The 20,976-nt window shown below is 40.4% G+C and overlaps 1 protein-coding gene across 1 annotated transcript; it reads right to left on the bottom strand.

Moving 5' to 3' along the window:
- Positions 1 to 1,905: 1,905 nt before the first annotated feature.
- On the bottom strand, positions 1,906 to 19,329 carry trappc6b (trafficking protein particle complex subunit 6B). The gene is made up of 6 exons (XM_084333694.1): positions 19,001 to 19,329; positions 18,841 to 18,908; positions 14,139 to 14,256; positions 11,536 to 11,619; positions 10,342 to 10,435; positions 1,906 to 9,332 (listed from the first exon to the last, which is right to left on the bottom strand). Exons 1-6 carry the CDS (start codon positions 19,079 to 19,081, stop codon positions 9,301 to 9,303), a joined length of 477 nt encoding a protein of 158 aa, XP_084189820.1. The 5' UTR covers positions 19,082 to 19,329; the 3' UTR covers positions 1,906 to 9,300.
- Between the last annotated feature and the right edge of the window lie 1,647 nt (positions 19,330 to 20,976).

Here is a 20,976-nt window from a genome sequence, read left to right as displayed (position 1 = left end):
CATCTTGAGTACTGTCCGGTCATATGGTCATCAGCAGCAAAAACACATATACAGAAACTACAAATAGCTCAAAACAAGGCTGCCAGCCTAGCTCTGCACTGTTCAAAGCACACTAATATTGGAGTTATGCACAGCAATTTATCATTGCTTCCGGTTGAGAAACGTCTGCAATCTCGTCTCATTACTTTTCTCAGAAATGTTCAAGTTGTCAAAAAAACAGTATTTTTATGATCATATAGTTTACATAAGAGAAGAACATGACCATATGACCAGACAAGCTACGTCAGGCCATCTACTGGCACCTAAACCCAGGACAAATCTACTAAAATCTTCTGTGATTTACAGAGCTTATCATGGAATGGAACTCATTGCTAAGCTACTTTGCTGAAATAGAATCCAAAACCACTTTCAAGAAAAAATTTAAATACCATCTACTAACAAGCATGCACTGAACCCTTATGGCATAGCGGTGAAAACCAATTGACTGTTTGTTAATTGTATTTATGTTGATGCCAGTGAGTGCTGCTCAGGAAGCACTATTTATTTGATTTTAATTATTTGATTTTAATACTTTATACTAATGCGTATCTTGTACAATGTCATCCTTAACTGAGGATGAGATCGTTAATGATGTTGATAATGATGTAATGTCTTGAATATTGTTGTATTGTTGTAAGTGCCGGACCCCAGGAAGAATAGCTTTTGTCAAGTGCAAAGGCTAATGGGGATCCTAAATAAACATAACAAGTTACTGTAAATCGTTGATTTGAGCTTGTATACGGTTTATCCTACAAGTTCACCCCCATGCTTACGTTATCCTTGAAACAGTATAAGCTGTGAAGCAGGTGCTTCATGTATATTGTACATTGTGTATGTATATATATATATATATATACATAATGTATAATATATCCCCCCTCAGATGATATACTGTATATATATATATATATTGTATAAATGATAGTGGATTTTTTTTTATCCACTTTTTCTCCTTATTTTTCTCCCATCCCAATTTCGTGTCGCCAATTCTCCCCTCCCCTGTCTTGAACGTTGCTAGACTATGCCTCCCACTGGTCGGCTGTAGTGAGGATAGAAGCCTTGCATCACGTGTCCCCTCCGGTACACGAGGAGGCAGCCTGTCGCATCTTTTCACCAGACAGCGCGGTCTCTCAGTGGCGAGGAGTAACGCGTGGGAGGCTCACGCTGCCCCCGATACTTCCTGACTCTGCTGTACAGGCGTCACCAAACCGACCTGTAGGAGTCGCTGTCCACAACGTCCAATCCCCACCCATCGACTTTCCACCCGCTACCTCTGCCAATTGAGATAGTATGACGACTGGTCCAAGCTGCAGGCAATGCTGACTCCGGGAGTCGAGACCACAGCCTCTTGCATTGGTGACGAGCGCAATCTCGGCTACGCCACCCAGTCGCCCATAGTGGATACATTCTATACATTATATGTAATATATATATATAATATACATTTTATGGGGATACATTATATTATATATTACATACATTGTAGGGGGGATACGTTTTGTGGCACGTCAAAAATTCTGTCTGAAAGAATCCCCCCCCCCCCCCGATAACTTCCGCTAGGATAGAAACGTCCATATTCATCAAATAAAGAAGAAACATCTCCAAGGACGGTTATTAAGAAATAAGAAACATCTCCATATTCATCAAGGTTATTAAGAGAAGAAACATCTCCATATTCATCAAGGTTATGAAAAGCATTATATTTCATTATGATTATTATTTACCGATTAACCAATACTCAATAATAACTATGCAACTATTGTTCCCTGTGCAGCCTGTAATTTAAAGCATTCTCAAAATATCATTCATTTTGAACAAATATAAATTGGAATTCAAATCAATGAATTAAATCATACAACATTTTGATATTGTGGGCCTTTAATCAACACTCAAAAAACACTGCAAATAATCATGAACAACTTCAGATAGTGTTTTTACTAAGGCAAACCATGGTTACATAATGCCACTCTATTCTGCTTTCAACTGATGATGACACAATTCCTCTGTGGTCATTTTGCTTCCTTCCGAGTCAGGCTCAGGTCATCTGGGTACTGTAACTAAAACAGCACCAGGGGGGTTCTATTTAAGCATCCCACACCTCCCCCGAGACCTTCATTTCTTGACTGGATTTGAAGACAGTTTCAGTCAGGAACACACTCATCATAATAAATAAAGCATTTATAGCAACAAATGTTTATACAGTTGTATTTGGCGGTAGAGGCCCTGCCATCACGATGCTCTGAGCCTAAGCAGAGCCTTATGACCACATATGCAGATGATGTGATATTGAGACATGAAGCCAGCATGGCATGTAGAGAACATATCTAGATGATGAAATATTGATTCAGGTGGAGAGGGATTTATTTGTTTATAAACACCATTGTGCAGCAATACAATGTGCATGCTATGCATAGTGAAAGGAAGAACAGCTGAAATGGACCGCCCCTGTTGACAAGGTTTTAGCTGTGTTGATTATGATCGGTGCACAATGATTGGCGTTTTAATTAGGATTGGTGCACAATGATTGGTGTGTTGATTATGATAGATGCACAATGATTGGTGTGTTGATTATGATTAGTGCACAATGATTGACTTCCGTATTCTGCCTGAACCAACACTAACGCTATTCCAGTCAGGAACACCTTTGTCATAATAATTACCATTTATAACAACCATTTACAGCAACAAATGAATATCCAGTCGTATCTGGCGGTCTAGGCTCTGCTCTCAGGGTGCTCGCTCTCTCTTTGCAGATCCGTGTAAGCCTGCAACGGATTTGGCTGAGAGTGCAAATAATAATCTCCCAAAACAGCCATGATTCGCTCTCCGCTAAACCCAATATTTGTTGGGGAGCACAATTAAACACCAAATCAACTTCTGATCTAGGAGATGTGTGTAAAACGTGTGTGTAAAGATCAGTGTGGCGACTCCCTCAATAAAAATACATCTATTTTTACAGCATTTTATGTCTGCACTTTATGTCTATTTTACTGCTGGAAAATAGAAAAGGGTGTCAGTGTACCCTAAAGGGAGGCTCGGCGTTATCCTACCCTAATGTTTTGACAATGATTTACATCGATCGTATGTTGAAATAGACTTTGAAAGGTACTTCCTTATTCCACATCATCTGGGTGTGAAGAAGTGGCTAATCTAGTCCACAGGTGTAATGATATTCTGTATTGTTATTACCTGCTTTTACCATTTTCTTACTCTCTGCATTGCTTTTATTGTCTATTTTATGTCCCATTTGTCTATTTACTGCTGTGAAACACTTTGGGCTGCAATACTTATTTTTTGTATCTATGTTTTCTCCCCCTTTTTTTGTATTTTTCTCCCATCCCAATTCATTCGTTATGCCAATTCCCTTCCTGGTCGTTGCGTGCATTTTGCCCCCACTTGCCGGGCTAGGGAGGGTTGAAGACTATCACATGTCTCCTCCGATACATGTGGAGTCAGCCAGCCACTTCTTTTCACCCGACAGGACTCTCACTGGGGGAGTGTAACGCGTGGGAGGATCACACTACCTCCCCCAGATCTTTTCCCTTCTGAACAGGCGCCCCGACCGACCACTGGGTTGGGCACCGAAAACCGGTTCTAATAGGAACCGGTTCCTAACTTCCGGTTCTGCATCCCCTTAACAATTGTACTGTACTGTACTGTACCCATTCTGCAATCTGTTAATAAAGTTTTCAATCAATCAATCAAACATGTGTAGTGAGTTAATAAACAATCTACGTAAAATAGAGCTTAAAGCCATAACAGACTGGGTCAACAATAACATTCATTCATTCATTCATTCATTCATTCATTCATTCATTCAACAAACTGGTACTCAACATTGCAAAAACAAAAGCAATGGTGTTCGGATCCAGGCTTAGGCACATATTAAGCAGCGATCCACAAATAAGCCTGACACTGGCTGGTCAGCCAGTGGAACAGATAAAAGAGGCTAAGTTGCTTGGCATGGTTCTTGATTCTGGTTTAAAGTGGACAAAGCCAATTGACTGACAGTATCGTAACAAAAATAGGAAGGAGCATAGCTGTGACAAAAAAATGCACAAAGTATTTAACACCAACCACTTTGAAAGAAGTCATCCAGGCTCTGGTTTTGTCACATCTTGAGTACTGTCCGGTCATATGGTCATCAGCAGCAAAAACACATATACAGAAACTACAAATAGCTCAAAACAAGGCTGCCAGCCTAGCTCTGCACTGTTCAAAGCACACTAATATTGGAGTTATGCACAGCAATTTATCATTGCTTCCGGTTGAGAAACGTCTGCAATCTCGTCTCATTACTTTTCTCAGAAATGTTCAAGTTGTCAAAAAAACAGTATTTTTATGATCATATAGTTTACATAAGAGAAGAACATGACCATATGACCAGACAAGCTACGTCAGGCCATCTACTGGCACCTAAACCCAGGACAAATCTACTAAAATCTTCTGTGATTTACAGAGCTTATCATGGAATGGAACTCATTGCTAAGCTACTTTGCTGAAATAGAATCCAAAACCACTTTCAAGAAAAAATTTAAATACCATCTACTAACAAGCATGCACTGAACCCTTATGGCATAGCGGTGAAAACCAATTGACTGTTTGTTAATTGTATTTATGTTGATGCCAGTGAGTGCTGCTCAGGAAGCACTATTTATTTGATTTTAATTATTTGATTTTAATACTTTATACTAATGCGTATCTTGTACAATGTCATCCTTAACTGAGGATGAGATCGTTAATGATGTTGATAATGATGTAATGTCTTGAATATTGTTGTATTGTTGTAAGTGCCGGACCCCAGGAAGAATAGCTTTTGTCAAGTGCAAAGGCTAATGGGGATCCTAAATAAACATAACAAGTTACTGTAAATCGTTGATTTGAGCTTGTATACGGTTTATCCTACAAGTTCACCCCCATGCTTACGTTATCCTTGAAACAGTATAAGCTGTGAAGCAGGTGCTTCATGTATATTGTACATTGTGTATGTATATATATATATATATATACATAATGTATAATATATCCCCCCTCAGATGATATACTGTATATATATATATATATTGTATAAATGATAGTGGATTTTTTTTTATCCACTTTTTCTCCTTATTTTTCTCCCATCCCAATTTCGTGTCGCCAATTCTCCCCTCCCCTGTCTTGAACGTTGCTAGACTATGCCTCCCACTGGTCGGCTGTAGTGAGGATAGAAGCCTTGCATCACGTGTCCCCTCCGGTACACGAGGAGGCAGCCTGTCGCATCTTTTCACCAGACAGCGCGGTCTCTCAGTGGCGAGGAGTAACGCGTGGGAGGCTCACGCTGCCCCCGATACTTCCTGACTCTGCTGTACAGGCGTCACCAAACCGACCTGTAGGAGTCGCTGTCCACAACGTCCAATCCCCACCCATCGACTTTCCACCCGCTACCTCTGCCAATTGAGATAGTATGACGACTGGTCCAAGCTGCAGGCAATGCTGACTCCGGGAGTCGAGACCACAGCCTCTTGCATTGGTGACGAGCGCAATCTCGGCTACGCCACCCAGTCGCCCATTGATTGGCGTTTTAATTAGGATTGGTGCACAATGATTGGTGTGTTGATTATGATAGATGCACAATGATTGGTGTGTTGATTATGATTAGTGCACAATGATTGACTTCCGTATTCTGCCTGAACCAACACTAACGCTATTCCAGTCAGGAACACCTTTGTCATAATAATTACCATTTATAACAACCATTTACAGCAACAAATGAATATCCAGTCGTATCTGGCGGTCTAGGCTCTGCTCTCAGGGTGCTCGCTCTCTCTTTGCAGATCCGTGTAAGCCTGCAACGGATTTGGCTGAGAGTGCAAATAATAATCTCCCAAAACAGCCATGATTCGCTCTCCGCTAAACCCAATATTTGTTGGGGAGCACAATTAAACACCAAATCAACTTCTGATCTAGGAGATGTGTGTAAAACGTGTGTGTAAAGATCAGTGTGGCGACTCCCTCAATAAAAATACATCTATTTTTACAGCATTTTATGTCTGCACTTTATGTCTATTTTACTGCTGGAAAATAGAAAAGGGTGTCAGTGTACCCTAAAGGGAGGCTCGGCGTTATCCTACCCTAATGTTTTGACAATGATTTACATCGATCGTATGTTGAAATAGACTTTGAAAGGTACTTCCTTATTCCACATCATCTGGGTGTGAAGAAGTGGCTAATCTAGTCCACAGGTGTAATGATATTCTGTATTGTTATTACCTGCTTTTACCATTTTCTTACTCTCTGCATTGCTTTTATTGTCTATTTTATGTCCCATTTGTCTATTTACTGCTGTGAAACACTTTGGGCTGCAATACTTATTTTTTGTATCTATGTTTTCTCCCCCTTTTTTTGTATTTTTCTCCCATCCCAATTCATTCGTTATGCCAATTCCCTTCCTGGTCGTTGCGTGCATTTTGCCCCCACTTGCCGGGCTAGGGAGGGTTGAAGACTATCACATGTCTCCTCCGATACATGTGGAGTCAGCCAGCCACTTCTTTTCACCCGACAGGACTCTCACTGGGGGAGTGTAACGCGTGGGAGGATCACACTACCTCCCCCAGATCTTTTCCCTTCTGAACAGGCGCCCCGACCGACCACTGGGTTGGGCACCGAAAACCGGTTCTAATAGGAACCGGTTCCTAACTTCCGGTTCTGGAACCGGAAGTAACATATTTGAATTTCGATTCTAAATTTCGATTTTTTTTTTTTTTTTTTTTACTTTTTTTTTTTCCCTGGTTACAGTACAGCAACCAAATTAAACTGTATCAAGTCAACTGAAAATGTGAATAGTATGATTTTCTTTAAAAAAAAAAAAAAAAAATCTCCTTCGAAATAAGCTGTGACCTGTTTTGACCTGCACCTCAAAGAATCGGAATCGAGAATCGTTTAGAACAGGAATCAATATGGAGAATCGGAATCGGAACCGGAATCGTTCAAATCCAAACGATGCCCAACCCTACCGACCAGTAGGAGTCGTTGTTTACAACGACCAGGATACATACCCCACCGGCTTCCCTCCCGCTAACACTGCCAATTGTGTTAGTAGGGACGACTGACCATGCCGGAGGTACCGCTGACAGCTGGATTCGATACCAGTCTCTGCGGTGATATGCAGGCGCTTAGTCCACTGTGCTACCCAGCCGCACCTTTGGGCTGCAATTCTTGTATGAAAGGTGCTACACAAATAAAGTGTATTATTTGAAAGCCATTATTTCATTGAGTAGAAGTTTGACCATTGAGAGAATAATGGTGTATAATATATACAGTAAGTGTGACTATTCTGATCATAGGTTTTGCACATTTGATATTTTCAGATTGAGGTCCCCAAAACAACAGCTTATCAAATGGGCCTGGTGTGTATCAATGTAGAGCTCCTTGATATGAAAAACAGAGAACTACTGAACTACTGGGCCATCATCACTCTTCAGATGAAGACTATTCTTCACAGAAACAAATGTCAAAAGACGCTTACAACAAAAAATGTGCAGTCATTTGTGTATTTTAGGACATTTAGTCATACATTTACCGTAGTCATACATAAAAGGTTTTTGTGCAATTTCCAAACTTTTCAAGACCTGTGCCCTCATTTATCAATGGTGTGTACGTACAGATATGTGCGTACGATCATTTCTAAGCAAGAAGTTGAATATGAAGACTGCAACATGAGACGGACTTTCATGCATTAGTTTCAACACTGACATGTTCTGTATGACCCGTAATTCATTATAGTCAATTGTAAAATAGCGACAGTAGTGTAATTATTGTCAAACCCTATAAATAGCATTTGGAATAGGTCTTTCTTTCCGAATGAATGCAGCATGGTTTATCTATATAGCGTTATCGGAACACTATGGGGTGCGCTGACAGAGATAGCAGATAGGTCTATTTGCAGAGAGAACATAATATTAACTAGAGTCCGCTACCTGAGACACATTCTCCTTGATTTGTACCACAATTTGGGACCCAAATTGGAGCGTGGAACAAAACGCACAAATGCCATCCCCATGCACATTCAAGTCCTCTCCACCCTCGGGTCTTTGGCCACCGGCACGGTCCATCGTGATATATTGGAGATGGATCGAGCAATAGACTGTTACTGTACCACCCATGATGTAGCTGTCAAAGCTCCAACACAAATTCAGTTATGTGAATAGAAAGGGATTCCACTCAGTCAATGTTGCGATGCGCATTTGGCTGATACATGTCGTTGCTGGTGATCGGGAGGAAGGCATGCATTGTATTGAATTAAATTGTAATGTTATTACTGGGGTATCTGTAATTAAAATATTGCTTAAATGCAGGTGATCGGGGTTATCCACTGAAGCCATAGTCAATGACTGACCAACCCAACGAACAACCCAACAGGAGTGCAATTATAACAGGCTCACGCACGAACAAGAGCCCTTTAGAGCACAGTTGGCCTGCTTGTTTGGCACGGAACACCCACCTCCAAACGCGATTAAATATTGTTTAAAATAAAAAGCGAAATACTATTATTTTCTGTGTCATGTTTCCAAATAAGATTGGTCACAACGAAATGCTTTCTAGCTTCAATTTGTTGGTTAGAATAGATGACCTCTGTTGAAACTTCACTGAGCGAGATTGATCACGGAGGACTTGCTCTCAGTGAAGTTTCAAGTCCGCGTAGTCCATTATTCTACATTCCATGGGTGTGTTTCATTACCATATAATTATGGTTAATTAGGGGCAGTTCAGTATGCAAATGCTTACAATCATGCACAAGCATAGACGGTCAGAACATTTGTATTTATCAACACGGAGTGTGCGTACGACCTGTGCACGCACCGATATTTCTGTGCGTAGAGACATTTTAAATTCTGTGCTTATAGGAACGAAAATAGAACACTTTCTACGCATTATTGATAAATGAGGGCCCTGGAGATTATCAAATGCATTTTCTGTACTGTTTCAAAAACATTTCCAAAGCTACATTAGGAACCACGTGGAATGTTTGGCGCCAGGGGGAACCTTGCTCCTTGTTTTAAACTGAATGCACAATAGAATAGCATTTGAATTGAATTCATTGGATAGATCTACTCTAGCAAGTGCAAGTTTTTTTTTTTTTTTTACAAATAAAAACATAAAATACACCCCAGATAAAACAAAATCAACACTTCTGTCACACAATGTCATACATGCAGGGGTGATGTGTTGAGGATAAAGAAAGGCAAAGGAAGTAAGGAGTGAACTCAGCCTCCTGGAGAGACGCTACATCTTCTGGATCATCACCTGGAATTTACCTTTAGAGAGAGAAACAACAAGGAGCTGTGAGATCATCCATGGTCTCTTAAAAGGGTAATGACACCCAATTCAATAATTCATACATGTTATTGCTATGGTCTAAGACAGTCCAACAAATATCAAGTGAACATGAACAGCTCTCTCCCTAATCCAAAAACTAGAGTGCACACCGATATGTCAGTGAAGGACGACATGTGTTTCAGTGAAGGATGACATGTGTTTCAGTTAGGGCTGTCACTAACGATTATTTTGTAATTGATTAATCAGTTGATTATTTGATCAATTAGTCGATTAATCCAAACCATTAATTTACCAGACATTTTTTTAATGAGTATCCGCATCCTTTTTAGCTTTAGATTAAAAAAGAAAAAAAACTACCAGCCAGAGAGATTTTTACCGGCCATAAATAGCTTTTTAGTATATTTCCATGAATTATTATATGTGTATTATGTGTTATCTCTCCACTTCATGCTATGGTAGTGCTTGTGCCAGCACAGGAGATTTGATTAAAATGTATTTATTATATATAGGCTATATACATATTTAAAGCAATATCTTCCTTTTGAATAAAATAGGCTCAGGAATCAGGATTGTTAAAGCTAATTAGCCTAATCCATGTCAAAAATAGTACACACACACACACACACACACACACACACACACACACACACACACACACACACACACACACACACACACACACACACACACACACACACACACACACACACACACACACACACACACACACACACACACACACACACACACACACACACACACACACACACACACACACACACGAGAGGGGGAATAGCTTATGGCAGACTTAATGATTTTACAATATTTTTGTTAATGAAGTGAAATATTTATTATCATCAACTATCCAGTTAGTTTTTATAGTGTAACGCTACTTCAAATCATTGGACGTACAGAGAGAGGGGGAGCGAGACGGGCTCATCCTCATTTGAACTGAAGGTATTTAGGTGAAAGAAAGGTCTTTCTTACACGCAGGCATGACGGACACCTCTGCAGTGACGATGCTCTTCACTCCAAGGTTTGAAAGCCCTCCTCTGACCAGGCCACACGTGAAGGCCAAATACTGCACCAGAGTTAAAGGGATAGTTCACATTTTTAGAACCCTACATATACTGTAGGTTGTTTTCTTGTTATTTGAAAAAGATAATCCATGTTCATTCTAGGCCCTTTGTGTTTATATTTTTTTTATGACAAAGCCTATAATATATTATGTTTCCTTTTAAATGGATAGTTCAGATTTATCAGATTTCTTTTTCAGATTTTTAGAACTCTAGCTCTATTTCTTACTTACCAACAATGATGATGTTGATTGGTAGTAGTCTTTTCTCATCACAAGCCATGCTGTTCCTCATACTAGCTCCGGATTTTTTGCCACAAACCAATGCAAAGTCAATGGGGTGGAGCTCCCGTCTGCACAAGCTGACTGAGGCTCACTGACATCTACTCCACAGTGAGTGCACACAAAGTAGATTTCAGTGAGCCTTGTACTCGTCCCTCTCCACACTAAGTTAGTGCTGTGCCAGTGCTGGAGAGAGGTCTGAATAAACCTATTATCATTCCTTCTTTAAACCAATCACAATCATCCTGCGCTAAGCCCAGGATGCAGCAACGGTGCCTTTGCAAAATAGTGTCGCAGATAGCAGAAGGGGAGGAGAAATCTGACTGAAATAATCAGCCAATGGCAGCTTATACCCACAGTCTCATGGCGCCGATCCAGACCAGCTTGTACAGACAGCAGCTCGACCCCATTAACTTTACATGGATTTGTGGCTAATTATCCGGAGCTAGTATGAGGAACAGCATGGATTGTGCTGAGAAAGGACTGAACCAATCATCATCATCATCATCATCATCATTGGTAAGTACGAAATACAGCTCTGGATCCACTTCCAAACATCTGAACTATCCCTTAGGAAACGTATGTCATTAAAAAAAAAAGTCTGAAGACACAAAGGGCATAGAATCAACATGGATTATGGCTATCTTTTTAAAATAACAAAAAGATAATTGTGCTAACAATATCCCTTCAACCAATTAAGGAAAAATAGACAGACCAACATCATGGGAATAGCATGCAGGACCATTTGAAGTAAGAGTACATGGTCATTAAATTATATTACGATTATAGGAATAAAGCGGATTGTGTGCGGTATGCATCCTTACCTTTGGGGCGTGGTCCAAATACTGTTTCCCAGCCGAGAGCTGACTGAGTAAACGGAACTTGTTGTCCTGTAACACATAGATTCCCTGCAAGACACGACACAGGCATCAACATCTACACCGGCTCTTTATTAATTTATCAGTGCTGTGCCACAGCCAGACAATATTGTGAATATATATAGTGCAGTCCCGTGAAACATGTTCCGTTGTTTTGTCTCTGTAATCCAGCAAGTTGAATTTGAAACGGAACAATGACCAGGTCAGAATTTCAGATTTCATTTGAAGGCATTTACATCCATATCGTGTGAATCTTTTTTTTTATATTTTTTTTATTTTAATTTTTACATGTTTTGGCCTTAGTTTCAAAATATCTGTCATTTCTGAAAATAAGTTACAAAAGTAAAAAAAATAAAAAAATAAAGCGTTTTGGAAAATAGCTCTTTATTTGATTATCATAAAAAAGTGTTTTCTATACAGAGATATCGACATCGGTAAATATCTGTATCGGCCAGAACAGCAATATTAATATCGGTTATCGGTGTTGGCCACAATTTTCACATCGGTGCATCACTAGAATTGTGGCCAATTTTATATTATAGTCGCCACATTTTAAAGTAATTGGATACATTTAAGTCAACTTAACCAACACTCCAACATTATGGGACATGCGTTACCGTCTTCTCCAGAGTCAGACAAGAAAATAGACCAGTTTAGATACCAGAAAGCCATCTGACTGCAAGCTAGCCTAGCACTAATTAATGGAAGCGAATACGGACCACTAGCCAAGCTCAAAGGCTATTGGTCCGTATCCACTCCCATTCATTCAAGTTCAACCGGATAGCTTAGTTTCTACAGAACGCACAGACAGGAAATCAATTTTTTTGTACGACTCTGGACTGGAGAAGATGGTAAATGTATTTCCCATAATGTTGGCGTGTTTGTTTAAATAAAGTCATATTTAATACTTGGTTGCAAGTGCTTTGCAATCAATGACTGCCTGTTCAGGGTTTAAACACAGTATGTTATGTAGTTGACTTCTGAGTGTCATGTTGTTCAGTCCCTGAGGGTTCAAACATAGTATGATATGTAGTTGACTTCTGAGTGTCATGTTGTTCAGTCCCTGAGGGTTCAAAGACAATATAAATTACCACCCTCCTGCTGGTGCAAGGCCAGAATCACATACTCAGGCTGACTGGCAATTTCGTTGGACACAAGGTGAATACTTCCTGCCTGCGAAATGTTTGGAAATGTTGTGGCTCGAAGGGTCACTGGTGGCACAGCTGGGTTTATGTCTGTAAATGCTGTGTAGTGTGGATGCCTACTGTACATGAGTATGGTTCATTTTCTATGGTTCATTGTCACTGCTATGCCGATGATACACAGGTCTACATCTCCTCCAAACCCACCACTGCCCTTCCTCCCACCTCCCTCACCACCTGCCTTGAGGACATCAGGAGCTGGATGAGCATACATTTCCTGAAGCTAAATGGCAGCTAAAAACCACCCTCACCAAATCACAAAACACCCCAGTTCTCATTTGCACAACACATTAAAAACATCACCCAGACTGCTTTCTTCCATCTCTGTAACATCTCCAGACTCGGCCCATCTATGTCCCAATCCAGCACTGTCTGAAATCCTGGTCCACTCATTTGTCACATCCCGGATCGATTATTGTAATGCTCTCCTAATTGGCCTTCCCACCAAACTCCTCAACAGACCTCCAGAGCTCTGCTGCCAGGATCATCACCTGCACCAATTAATCCGACCACATCCCCCCCGTTCTCATTCAACTACACTGGCTCCCTGTGCACTACCGGATTGACTACAAAAACCTTCTGCTCACCTTCAAAGCTTTCCATAATCTAGCCCCCATCCATCTACATCACTGACCTCCTCCAAGGGGTACACCTCCTCCCACACCCTCCGCTCATCCTCTGTTGGACTTCTATCCATCCCCATCTCACGCCTCAGCACCATGGGTGCTCGAGCTTTCAGCTGCTCGGCTCCCAGACTTTGGAACTCCCTGCCCCCACATGTCTGACAGTCTAACTCCATAACATCATTCAAATCTCAACTCAAAACCCACCTGTTCAAACTGGCATACTCACTATAACTGTACCCTGTGTGCCACTGTTTTATACTTCATACTTATACACTGTTTTGTTTTTAACTTCACTGACACTTTTGCCAAGACCACTGTTTTTAATTTGGACTGTTTTGTTTTTATGCCCTGTAAGGTGACCTTGGGTGTTTTGAAAAGCGCCTCCAAATAAAATGTATTTAATATTATTATTATTATTATTATTATTATTATTATTATTATTATTATTATTATTATTATTATTATTATTATTATTATTATTATTATTATTATTATTATTATTATTATTATTATTATTATTATTATTATTATCTAACAATAGGCTGTATATTATACATATATATATATATTAGTCTAATGTTACATCCTGTATATAGGCTGTATATTATATATATATTAGTAGAATGTTACGTGCTGTATATTGTATATTATATATAATAGTCCAAGGTTTAGAATTAGGTTTAGAATGAGTGCTTCTATGCTGTATTCTTTTAAGCCTTACTTGGTGATTTGTTCTGAGGTTGTCGATTTGCTTATGGAACACGCAGGTCCAGAAGTCTTTACAGATGAACTTCATAACATCCAGCTCATCCTTAAAGCGTGCTGTGTCTTTTGTGAACCTACAATGAGAAGGAAACACCATTTAAATATCTATAACAGCTGTAGGCTTGACCACAACAATAATTCCATTCAGGAAATCCTCAGGTCTTGCCCCGAAAATGACCAGTATTTCATATGTGAATTTTTTTCCCCCATGTATCATAAACCATGTTGTTCCTAGCTGAGTTGTATTCACCACCACAGCTTTCAAAGGCACCGTATTCTGCATGCAGTTGCTCTACCTTCAGTTGCAGTATCTTGTCAAATATTATGCAGCATTATCAAATAATCCAAAACATTAAAAGAGAATATCTTCAAAGATGTGTTAGTGAAGTATGAGGAGATGGGTAGACTATACTTCTATATTTATTTATACTACGTTGTTAATCCCTCTTTCAGTATTGACCAATAGCCTCATGGGTGACGTATTTTCCAGCAGCTCCCGGGTCTCCAGTCTTTACTGCAGCTCTAGGAAAATGAATAGACTATGTCGCTCCTATCTGTGGTCCATGCAGCTGTGACCCGGTGAACAAAGCCTTTTAATATATATTTCTCTCTCTTGATAAAGAAACGCAATTTCACCATTAACGCCACATGCAGTATCAAGGACATTGGTTCTCATTCCCCAATATTTTCCAAAGAGTTCTCTTGGAAGACTTATCTTGGAACCGACTGAGACAGAATCAATGACAAGTTCACTCTGAGTCCTCAACGCGCTGGGAACATGTCTTAATGACTCAAACTTGTCTCAGCTGAGATGCGAAGATGAGGAATTTCACCGCTCTGAAACATGAACGCGTGTTCCCGTCCGAAGCTCCTTATAAGGCAGCCAATACGGAAGTGTGCAGATGAAATCGCAAAAAGTCAATAGTTAGACACACCTGTCCGCCTGTAGCTGTTCCGCAACTGTAGCTATTTCCGGGGTAGGCCTGATTGGCCCCGACAGGCACGTGACCGCCGCGGCCACGCCCCGCGGCAGCCCTGCGACGCGGCAACGAGGCTGCTGTGGTTCACAGGCGCTTTCCGCCTTCAACACCGCCCGCAGCAGAAGGAGTTTGCGGCGCCTTTCACTGTCATCAGTCATAATAATATCATCAGTCATCTCTAATAATATTAATCACTGTTCAATGTACTAATATACAATACGGCTCACTTTTCCCACTTCAATGACAGAGCCGCTGTTTAATAATATTGTTGCGGCGGAGCTCCGTCGCGGCAGCATTATGTAGCAGTAATCCCCCCTTTTTTACCATCGACAAACTAGCTCAATTGGTAACGCTGTTTGGCTGTGGATCCTATGGTCCTAAGTTCGATTCCCTTACGTTTTTTTTTTTTTTTTTTAACGTGCATATCGTATTGTATATTGTATATTGTATGGTACAATTTACAGTAAGGTGTATGCGTTGCAGTGCAAATGCTTCTTACTGTTGCGCTCCAGAGACCGTTACTGTACCATACACGCTATAGTGCAATACATGTTAAAAAAAAAAAAAAAAAAAACGTAAGGGAATCGAACTTAGGACCATAGGATCCACAGCCAAGCAGAGTTACCAATTGAGCTAGTTTGTCGATGGTAAAGAAGGGGGGATTACTGCTACATAATGCTGCCGCGACGGAGCTCCGCCGCGACAATATTATTAAACAGCGGCTCTGTCATTGAAGTGGGAAAAGTGAGCCGTATTGTATATTAGTACATTGAACAGTGATTAATATTATTAGAGATGACTGATGATATTATTATGACTGATGGCTTTGAAGGCGGAAAGCGCCTGTGAACCACAGCTGCCTCGTTGCCGCGTCGCGGGGCTGCCGCGGGGCGTGGCCGCGGCGGTCACGTGCCTGTCGGGGCCAATCAGGCCTACCCCGGAAATAGCTACAGTTGCGGAACAGCTACAGGCCACCTGTCCAGCTCATTAGAATTCAACTGACGATTCAGCCGTGTGAAAATGGTTGCCGATAGGAAGCGCTTTGCAACCGATCAAAATGAGATTAGATTAATTGTATTGTCATCATATAGTAGAGCTTGTGGTGCGCGCGCGCACACACACGCGTGTGCAGTACTGTATAGCCTATGCGCGTAATGAATGAACGCAGTATAGGCTTATATTATTCTAATCATGACTTGTTTTATTAGGAGAGCAGCAAATATATTGCACTGCCCGCCCCGTAGACGTAGTAGTCCACCATGCAGTCCGCTGGTACGCCCGACTCTGGCGGCCTTATGTGTATACTGTACTTACTGTACGTAGGGCAGATCATATAGTATCTACTCAATCCTAATGAAACAAGTAATTAGAATAATATAAGCCTATATACTGTTCATTCATTAGACACGTAGGCTATACTGGCGCACACAAGACTTATGGAATATTAATGCAGTCTGTTTCCACGCAATTAGCTTTAGTTCTTATTTATTTATTTATCCACTGTCATTTCAGTGTTGGTGTATAGGCTATATACTATAGTGTATTTCAATATAAGTTTAATTGATTAATGATATATTCGAAGGAATGCAGGTTTATAGCTATATCAAACAAAGGTCTGTCCCATTGTATACCAATCAATGGGATATATTGCATGTTGACCTGCATTCTTTCAAATGTATAATTAATCATTAAAACAGATATGTAACAAATAAGAAATACAAATTCCACAGAAGGCATTAAATAATTATTATTTTCAATCATTTCACAATAATTGCATAATTGTGTTTGAATATCTGAGTAATTAAAGTAATTATACATTTGTCAAAAATAGCTGGTTCAGATATGGTTAATCCAGCTGCCCTGTGATCATGAATCCATATTATTTATTTTTCCGACATCAAATGCGTAATTTCTTATCGTACAAATATTGTCATATTTATTTTAATTATGATTAAGTCATTAATTCCAAGGAGGCCTGTGGCATTGACATGAAGGAATCACTATGAGAACACAGTCTGTCAAGTTAATACAATTTTCAATTAGTCAATCAATCATAAGTCTTATCTGAATTAAAAAGAAAAGAATATCTAACCCTAACTAACCTTACTGTCATGCACTTGTCCTAATAAACTAACCTACACTGTAGCACTCAACACTTTGATGAACATTGTTACTCAGCTGATAGAGTTGTTGTGCCCTTCCTGATGAGTTGTCGTACAGAACTTGTAAGTCGCTTTGGATAAAAGCGTCAGCTATCCACTTTTTCTCCTATTTTCCATTTTTCTCCCATCCCAATTTCGTAGCGTCCAATTCAACCCTCCCCTGTCTCGAACGCTGTTTCTTGCCTCCCACAAGCCGGCTGCAATGTGGACGAAGCCATACATAGCAAGAGTCCCCTCCGATACTCGAGGTAGCAGCCGTCGCATCTTTTCACCTGCGTGGCGCGATCTTTCAGCGTCAGGGGTCTGCGCTTTGGAGGGGCGCCGCCCCCATCGCTTCCTGATTCTACTGCGCAGGCGCACCAACCGACCTGTAGGAGTCGCTGTCCACAACGGCCGATCCCCACCCATCAGTTTCCCACCCCCTAATACTGCCAATGTGTATTAGTACGGACGACCAGCTAAACTGAAAGCAATGTGGAGCGCTGGGTTCACGTGTCCAGCATTCGAGGTGAGCGCCTTGCCCACTGCACCACGTAGCCGCCCCTAAATGACTAAATGTAAATGTAAATAAGTGTGCTCCTCAGCACTCTTAAATTCTGCTCTCAGCCACGGTCAAATCCGATCTCAGGAAAATTTGGGGAATCGCGCTACTATAGCGCTCGCTAGTATGTCTTAAATGGGCAAAAATCTGCCTAAGAGGACATTTTTTGTCGTAAATCTGTTCGGGAATGAGACCCATGATGCAGTAAGTGGGCGAGATGCACTACCGATCTGATCCATCGTTTTTTACAGCCTTGATTATGACCTATGACCTATTATTTAGATACAGGCCTAATCTATAGATCTAACTGCAGAACATGAAGTCATGATACCAATATACTGAAGTATGGCTTTGTCAGTATTCCAATGTACAGTGTCCCCCAACCCCCCCACCTTCAATGTACAGCCCCCCCCCCCCCACCTACCCAACCTCCTCCAATGTACAGTTTCTACGTCAAATGTATATATACTCTTTTTCTGGACACTTTTTGTATCACAAACAGTACTGTATTTGCAAATCTGGTATGTCATTAAATGTATAGATGTAGCAGTACTGTCTATCTGTATGTCGTGTTGTGTGTGTCATATATGTTATGATGAATTGAAAATGGGGGACCCTGATGTAAACAAGACGAAAGTCTTTCTCTGGTCTGCATCCCCTTAACAATTGTATGTATTGAGCTGTACTGTACCCATTCTGCAATCTGTTAATACACTTTTCAATCAACCAATCATGTATTATTTAAGAAAGAAAATATTACTCTACATCTATCTATAGCACCTTACTCAATATGTGAATATAAAAAGGGGAACTTCCTAATAACACTGACACCGAAGTGGGCTGCTTAATAAAACAGCTGTCTTTATTACCATGCATTCATGGCAAACATTCTGAGATGGTAATTCGTGAATGAATGAATGAATTCGGGAATTCAAATTATGGAAAGAGTTGTTTTAGGTTTTTACAAGAACGTACCTCTCTATAAGACCTTGGCCAACCCTGAAGCCCATATTTTCCAGTTTGGTAATGTTTCTTCCATTCTCCTGTGAAATAATTGGAATTAAATATGAATCGTCTCTCGATAATGAACTAGTGCCAATTATGGATTTATTATGGATGTAGTATCGTATCTTACCGTCTCCCCATTTTCAGCGGATTTATAAATATACTGTATCACTTCATTGTGTAAAAATTGAAAAAGTGCTTCGTCTGCCATTCTGATGAAGCTACTTCTCCTATTCCTCTTCCAACAGCCAGTTGAATCCTGCCTTCAGGAAGCTCTGCTGTCTGCTGGTTCAGAAGCTAAATCCGGCATGGCAATGGTCATGTGGGCCTACATACAGTACATAGTTACACTTTCTTTTTATCGCTGTGTAGAAATCGTAATAGTGTACATTTATCGATGTACACAGTCACAGCGGTGGAATGATCTAACGTTTACGTTAGAATAAGAACAGCACAACAACACCGACATCCGGGGTCCTTGTCAGAACGACTAGACCGCTGCCTGTGCAGAACAGATTTTAAAGTCGCCAAACACCAATAGTATGCAGCTGCAGAGCCGCAGAGCCAGCCGCGCTCTCAGGGCCGCGCTGTGAGGGCCGCTCAACAGCGCCACCCACCCAATGGCTGAATTGGAGTATTGCACTGTGCGGGCACAGCTGTGAGATCCGCGGAGGCCAGAGGTTGTACATACTGTATGAGTAAATTAACTATACTTTTGCTCACACAATATCTTGAATGAATGCGTATTTATTTCGAACATAAATTGAAAATAAATAATAATAAAAAACAAGTAATAAACAGATAAAAAAAAAAACAAGCAGGAGTGAATGAATGAATGAATGAAAACTTTATTTAACAGATTGCAGAATGGGTACAATACAGTACGGCTCAATACATACAATTGTTAAGGGGATGCAGACCTGAGAAAGACGTTTGTCTTGTTTCCATCAGGGTCCCCCATTTTCAATTCATATAGACATATATGACATACATGACATACAGATAGTCAGTAGGGGACTGTACTGACTATCTGTATGTCATGTATGTCATATATGTCCTGATGAATTGAAAATGGGGGACCCTGGTGTAAACAAGACGAAAGTCTTTCTCTGGTCTGCATCCCCTTAACAATTGTGTGTATTGAGCTGTACTGTATTGTACCCATTCTGCAATCTGTTAATAAAGTTTTCAATCAATCAATCAGTACTGCTACATCTATACATTTATGACATACCAGATTTGCAAATACAGTACTGTTTGTGATACAGAAGGAGTCAAGAAAAGGGAGTATATACATTTGACGTAGAAACTGTACATTGGAGGAGGTTGGGTGGGGGGGGTTGGGTACATTGGGATATTGACAACCATACTGGTAGGATGAAGTGTAAACGTATCGGTATATGTATTTGTATTTTGTATTTTGTATTTATTGGTTTAAAATACAGAGACAGTGCATATTAAGGAACATTTGACTGTAAATATGCCAGTTTAGCCAAGTTGGCTAATTTTCAACTGTAGTTTCTGGGGCAGGTGACATGAGCACAACAATAATTAAAACATAGTACAATAATTAAAACACAGTAGGAATCAATATAGGTTACAATACACTAAAATACATACAAATAAATACATTAAAATACAACCCCTCAGTTAAAAAACATAGTACAATAATTAAAACACAGTAGGAATCAGTATAGGTTACAATACACTAAAATACATACATTAAAATACAACCCCTCAGTTAAAATGGTCGCACACTTGACCATCTCTCAACCATGATTTTAAGTTAGTTTTAAATGAGATGTAACTTTGATACTCCCTGAGCCGTGTTGGCAGACTGTTCCAGGTGTGGGCTGCTCTCACGGAAAAGGCTGTCTGACTAAAAGCAGACCTCCTGTTTGGGACTACACAGTCCCCTCTGACTACAGACCTGGTATATCTATCAGCAGATACTTTCTGTTTTATGAAAGTACAGAGGGGGGGAGGAGCCAAGCCATGTAGGATTTTATAGGTAAGGCAGGCATCTTTGAATTTGACAAGATTGTCCCAGCTCAGTAGGTTCTGGTTTGCTATATAACAATGGTGGTGGCTGTTTGTTTTCCTGTC

The sequence above is a fragment of the Notolepis coatsorum genome (assembly GCF_963971535.1).
Source record: "Notolepis coatsorum genome assembly, chromosome: 17".
NCBI classification, from domain to species: Eukaryota; Metazoa; Chordata; class Actinopteri; order Aulopiformes; family Paralepididae; genus Notolepis; species Notolepis coatsorum.
The sequence above is the reverse complement of the archived record's forward strand: the minus strand, read 5'-3'. Positions and strand labels throughout refer to the sequence as shown.